Source organism: Pteropus medius, unplaced genomic scaffold, assembly GCF_902729225.1.
Source record: "Pteropus medius unplaced genomic scaffold, Ma_sr-lr_union100, whole genome shotgun sequence".
Taxonomy (NCBI): Eukaryota; Metazoa; Chordata; class Mammalia; order Chiroptera; family Pteropodidae; genus Pteropus; species Pteropus medius.
In genome coordinates, this window is record NW_024349800.1 from 61,545,051 (window position 1) to 61,551,623 (window position 6,573).

Genomic DNA, 6,573 nt, shown 5'->3' on the forward strand with positions numbered 1-6,573 from the left:
GAATGCCAGCGCTTAATTTAAAGCTCTCTGGTGACCTCTCCTCACTCACTCTGGCCCAGTCATCTTCTAAAACACCTACAATACCCCCATTTTAAGGCTGTAACTTGACATTCTGGCCAAGAGAAATTTAATCATCTAGTCAACACTGGCGGACGTCTGGCTTGCAAACCAGTGACCTATTATGAGCCAAGCACAGTGCTAAGCACTTTACAGTCTCTGACCCTCATCGCGACCTGGGGAAGGATGCACTGCTAGTGCCCACTGGCTAGGTAAGGAAAGTGAGGGCAGAGAGGGGAGGAGGTGCCCCGAGGCACACCGTCGGCGGTGGCCTTGGACCCCCAAACTGCCCTTCCGACCCCGCCTGCTGCTTTGATTTTCAACCCGAGCTTGTTTATTCCTAAGTGTTCTCTCCGCGGGACGTGGAGGGCTTACTAGTTAGCACCAGGCGTGATGACGCTGCACCTAGACTAAAATCGGGCCTTTCCCAGGCTACGGGGAAGGCCCGCGATCAGAGGGGAACAGGTAAGACACAGGTGACCGGGGCGGCTATCCCCGGCCTTCGCAGCGGAAGCGCGGCCCGCGACCCGGCTGCCCGCACTGCTCCCCGGGGCGCGGCGGGGGTCCGGCCCGGAGGCGGGGGGGGGGCGCCCGGCTCAGGTGAGCGCACCCTCTGGGGCAGTCGGGCTCCCCCGGACCGGCCCGAGTCGGGCAAAGGGGGCTCGGGGCGCACGAGTGCCCGCCCGGCAGGCTGCGGGCGGGGCGCTTCCCCGGCAAGTTGGGAGGCGGGCGCCGGAGAGGGCTGGCGACCCGACCCGAGACCCGAGGCCCGAGGCCCCCGGCCCCGCCCGCCCCGACTTCTGGGGCCGCAGTTGGCGGCGCGGGGGGACCCGCCCGGCCGCGCCCCGCGAGGGACCCTGGAGGGCAAGGGGGGCGGGTCGTGAAGAGGCCCCAGGTGGCCACCGGCCATGTCCTCCGCACCCCCTACGCGGAACAAAGGGCCCCCAGTCGCGGGCGGGCGGCCGGGCCGCGTCCGGACCCGCGGGAAGAGAAACTTTCCCGGGGCGCGGCGGGGACAGGCGGGGACAGGCGGGGACAGCCTGGGCCCGCCCGCCGGGCCCGCCGCCCTCACCTCCTCGATGGCCGCCACCGTGTTCCGGCACTGCGCCGTGCGCGTGGTGAAGCTCGAGGCCGTGGGCGCCTTGTAGTCCTCATGGGTCTCGGCCACGAATTCCGACACGGAGATCTGGTCCGGCATCGCCTCGGCGCGCGGGGGAGCCGCCGCCTCGGCCGCCGCGCGGGCTCCGGCCGGCCGCTCGGACGTCGCCGCCCTCGCCGCGCCCGCAGCGCGCCCGGCCGGCGGACAAAGGGAGGCGCCGGGGCCGCCGGGGCCGCCGGAGCCGTAGGAGCCGCCGCGGGGCGCGGGGCGCGGGGCCGGCGGCGGGAGCGAGGGCGGCGCGCGCAGCTCGGGCCCGGCCCGTCCGCCCGCCGCGCCGAGGGCTCCGCCGCCTGGCCTGCCGAGCGAGCCGCGAGGCGTGCGCGAAGCGGCGGGAACTGCCCGCCACCCAGCCGCGGGCCCCGAGCGACTCGGGCGGAGAGGGGCGGGTCCGGGCCGGGGGCGGTGGCCGGCCGGGCGCGGGGCGGGGCGGCGCCGAGGACCCGGCCGCCAATCCGCGCGCTCGCCGCCGCCGCCGCCGCCGCCGCCGGGAAGCCGGGCCCGCAGGAAGGAAGGCGGCGCGCGCCCCGGCCCGCCGACCCGCTCTCCGCGCGCCGCGCGCCGCATTGTCTCGGCGTTCGGGCCCCGCGCCGCGCCGGGGTTCGAGGGCGCGCCCCGCCGGCCCGGGCTGGCGGCGGCCCGAGCCGCCTCGGGTCCTCCCGGGCCGGCCCAGGCCCCGTCCTCGACCCCGGCTGCGCGAGGGCGCCGTAGGGTGCGCTCGGACCCTCTCCGCGGCCCCGCCACCGTCCACGTCCTCGGCCCCAACCACCGGGGCCTGGAACCTCTCTTGGGGTCCCCCCTAAGCCGCCGGGCTTGCCGGTCCCGTCGAGGGAGAAAGCGGGAGGAGTTCGCCCCCTGCCGGACGGTGCGCCCCGCCCTGGTCTCGCGCTTCGCGTGGCAAATGCCTCCTGCGTCCCCCACCCCTCACCCCCAGAGCCGCAGGCGCCCGCCAGTTTGGGGTTCGGTAACAATAAGAAATGACCTTATAGTGAGTGCATCTGTGCTCTACGTATAGTCGCCTAATCCTCACAGTCTTACGAGGCAGGTCAACAGTTGGGCGTTGGTTTTATACAGAAGACAAAAACAATTTGCCTAAGAGCCCACAGCGAATGAATGAATGGTCCAGTAGGCGTTCAAACCCGTGCCCCTGTGACTCGGAAATCGGAGCGCTTCAGGATGCTTACAGGCCCCCTAGCGAGTGTTCCAGGCTTGTCTCCTAAGCTTCTACAAGCATAGATCATTCTCGGGTAGTTAGAAATAGTTGTAAGGTACTAGGCCAGGACTCACCTGGGAGGATAACTGAATGCACTGGGGGGGAGAATTCCTGGTGGAGTGTGCGCGAGAACCAGGAGAACGAGCTTTTCCGTGTGGTTTCAGAGAGAACGTGCAACAATAGCAGGCAAATGTGCATAACCGGTCCAGGAAAGGATTCGAATGGGTACAGATTTTCACGGAACAGCTCTAAGGAAACTGCCGTAGTTATTTTTAAAAATCCAGAAGCTCTGAAGACACTAGTCAAATAAAATCACACCCCATAATTCTACACCAGGCATGTGGCATGGTTTCTGTAGCTGCCAGCAATAAAACCAAGAGAAACTTTACAAAAACCTTTTGTACATCTGAAAAAGAGGAAGTGTGAGAGACATGGAAATGTAATATGTCAGACAAAGCCAGCTCCTGATCCTGCAGGACAGTGGACCAGTCAAACAGTCTTTTTTTTAGCTCCCATGTAAGAATTTGCTGTATGAGGTGGCAGCTTGGGTCAGACATTATGTATGGCCTTTGGTATTTTAGTAGCAGTGCATGTGAACTTTAGCTTTCTGAAATGGCCGTGTTAGTGGATAGCTTCTATTATTACACTAGATAATAAGTTACATGTTAAAAACCAGCATTTCTGCTTCTATCTTCCCTCTGCTTTTTCACCCTTTTGGTGTCTTTGGTGATTTCCCTTTATTTGCAACTTTCTGCGATTCAAATCCTGTGCATATTATTTATATTAATACATCCTCTCCTAAAGCGGCAGATTCTGGTCCCTGTTGACCAGTTATCCAGCTACTATTTGTTGTTGTTGATGTTCATTGACACTGGAGAATATCCCAGATAACTTTTCAAGTCTTGATTTTAAGAGGACTAGTATGTATCAGGCTATGAAGATTTAAGGAGAGAAGGCAGTGTTTTTCCTTGGCACCTAGTACAGCATTCACCAGACTGATCAAGACTCCTACAAGGACGAAATTAACCTCGGCTGTTCTCTTCTGTTCTCTTTTTATAGGCAACTCCCGTCCTTGTTCCTTGTAGTTTAATATAACTTTTCAGGTACAGGAAACTTTAGTAGCCACAAAAATAAAATTGCAAAGCTGCATGGCATTTTACAAGTGGATGAGAAGCTGGTAGAGAGGAAGTCATTACCAACTCCACTGGTGGTGCAGAAGACTTCTGTGATAGAACGCTAAAGCAATTTATTCCTCCAGCCGCCCCTGAGGAGCTCAGAAAACCTTGCCCAGTGAGAAAGCCGAGAATTAAAGATCAGAGCAAAATGTAGCCAATGTGTCTCTGAGATCGATATAACGAGGATGAGTAGTTTCCAACAAATAATAATAAAATTAGAGTTGACCACGGATCAAGAAAAACACACACATACGCATTTTTTAATGCATGAAGAGAACATGCTGATAATGCCATTCTAGGCCTATTCTCCCTTAGCCAGAACTTTAAAATCTAAATTCAGCCTTGATAATCTAACTTTTTAAAATTAACTCTTTTAGTGTTAAAAATGACATGAAATGAACTGGCATGAGGCTCTTTATAGTCTTGTTCATCCCACTTCATATGGTATATATGTTGCGCTGCAAAATATAAATGTGCTTAATTATGGAGTATCACTCCAGACCCTACTGGGGGCGACCCAGATTATCTAGTGTTTGTGCTATATTACCTATTTAAAAAAACTGGAAAACTCTGAATTCCACACATATCTGGCCCCAGGGTTTCAGATCAGAGGTTGTAGACTTGCATTATTTTAAAAATAAATAAATAAAAAGAAAGAAAAATGAAAGAAAAGAAATATGGTATTGCAGTCCTGTCACATTAACGAGGAACAGGGAAAAAACTCCTCTCAAAAATGAAATTTTCAGCAGCCCACTGAGACTGGCCAACAGCTCATTTTCCAGAGGAATTTTCTACCTCTGGTAGTTCTCAAGAACCTGAGATTTTTCACTCTCAGATCAAAGTGTAAATTGTTCTTAACTCTGAAGTTTGCTTGAGGGTTGGCTGGTTTAACACAAGAATGATCCAGTTCACCCGCTATTAATTTGTAAATGATTATTCTTAGAATGGACAGATCTGTGCCTTAAAAGAACTATGATAAACAGTGTAATAAAATAGAAAAAAAACAACAGCCCGAGCGATTTGCACAGGTAAGCATAACCAGAAGTTTCTTTTCCATGGCTTGATACTCTCCCCAAAACAGTTTTGCTGAAGAGACCTATTTATCCCCAGAATGAGAGAATTTTGAATATGTTTACCACGGTGATCGCACCTTAGCACTTTATGGGGGAGAAATTACCATGCAGAAACTATTTTTTCAAATGAAAACTCTCTGGACTCAACTCATTTGTAAAACAAAAGAGCCTGGACTACTTACTTTTGACAACTCCTTCTGCGCTTGCATCCCATGATTCCATGATCCACGTTTTATGTTAGTTTGGGCACAAGAGGAATATCGCCACCAGGGGCCATGTTACCGAGAACCTAATCACTGGGCCTGGACACCTGAGAATGAGGATGTTTTAGATGACATTGAAAGCTAATTTTTAAAAATGTCATTTTGTTAAGCTGGTAAATTTAGATGACAAACATTTATTTATAGCTAACTTCATAATAACATACCTGAAGTCTGTTTCGTTTTTTTGTTTGTTTTAATGAAGGAGTTTCTATAGGTGACACTCTCACTTCTAGAAAAATGAGGTCTGATCTGTACTGGGCCGGAGACTGTTCGAGCTGATGCCGGAAAACTGACTTAGACTTTCAGGAATTTTGCAAACTGTCGATTGCGTCCATACGGTAGAAATGCTACTACAACGGTGTGCTACCACACACCTCTTCCCAACTCTACGTTCTGGTAGCCTGAAATTGTCTGTGGTGAGAATATTTACACCAGGGAAATTGGCAAATGCTAAAAATCAAGGCTCTATTTATTGTTTTGTTCATTGTCTAAACTTAATAAAGTGATAGAGAAAATACAGCTTAGACTAAAAATGTGTCATGTCTGTATTCTTTCCATTGTGAATAGTGAAAACAGTTGCAGTAATATTCTCTGTTTGCAAACTGTCATATGATTCAGCAAAGAGGTCACATATCATTGACAGATAAATTCAAGTCACAGCGTGCATCTTCAGGACCTCGCTTTTGTCTAACTCATTAGCATGAACAAAAATGTCAGTCAACATTCATGTTGAGACTACACTCATTTGTTGATGACATGAACAACTTCTTCACTAAATTGGATAATAATCAAGCACGTGTTCATAGTTTGATTTTGTCAATTCATGGTTGAATTGCAGACACTGATTGGCTATGAATACAAAAAGCTCAGCAAAAATCAGTGAACGAATTCTGTGAAACTCAATTAGCTGTATGGGACTTACCATAAAGAATAGTGTATAATTCATTTTACTTATAAATGGGGTGCTGTACATCCTTTATAAAATTAAACATAGGTATGCACGTACACACAGTTTTCTCAGAAAGCAGTCGTTACACATTTACCAGCCCACTACTGAGTACACTTGTACCCTCCCTGCCAGGAGGCGGAGTGTAGACCTTTGCATTCTGAGTCATCTTATGGGATAAAAGCCTGCGTAGAATGCAACCTCAATACACTGGACTATACACACAAAGGCAAATTGTGTTAATAAAAGTTATCGTAGAGTAATTAAGAAAATATCACTTGTTCTTTTCTATAACTTAGGGCAACACAAAAAGTGCCCAGAGAGGGGGTAGAAAAAACAAACAAAAATTTAATTAGCATTCTGTATATAAATAGATTTCACTAAAGCTTGTGAAGAGGGCTTGCGATAATTTCTTTTCTTGGGTCCAACTCTCTTCCCCCTGGATGGAGACCCACTCTTAGGTTTTGAAGGGACCGTCTTAGCTGGCCCCGCCTGGCACTTGAGCCTCACCTGGACGACTGATTATCCCCGCGCTGGAGCTGTCGGCCTCAGGATAAAGTTTAATCTCCTCAGTCACAGTCCGCCCCAGGCTTTTCCCCAACTTCCTTGATCTTACCTTCTCCCAGCCTCACCGTGACCCAGGGTCAGCAAACTCCAGCCCGGGGGACAAGATGGCCCGATTTTGGACAA

General features: G+C 51.6%; 1 protein-coding gene across 4 annotated transcripts in view; it reads right to left on the minus strand.

The window, feature by feature from the left end:
• ASAP2 (ArfGAP with SH3 domain, ankyrin repeat and PH domain 2) overlaps positions 1 to 1,323 on the minus strand; it is a 136,629-nt gene extending 135,306 nt beyond the window's left edge. For 2 of the 4 annotated variants that reach the window (XM_039888080.1, XM_039888079.1), the window contains exon 1: positions 1,130 to 1,323. In XM_039888080.1, coding sequence (XP_039744014.1) covers positions 1,130 to 1,255 — 126 coding nt within the window. In that variant the 5' untranslated portion in view covers positions 1,256 to 1,323. The remainder of the gene's footprint in view (positions 1 to 1,129) is intronic. The other 2 variants (XM_039888083.1, XM_039888082.1) reach the window with 1 other exon arrangement.
• Positions 1,324 to 6,573: the final 5,250 nt, after the last annotated feature.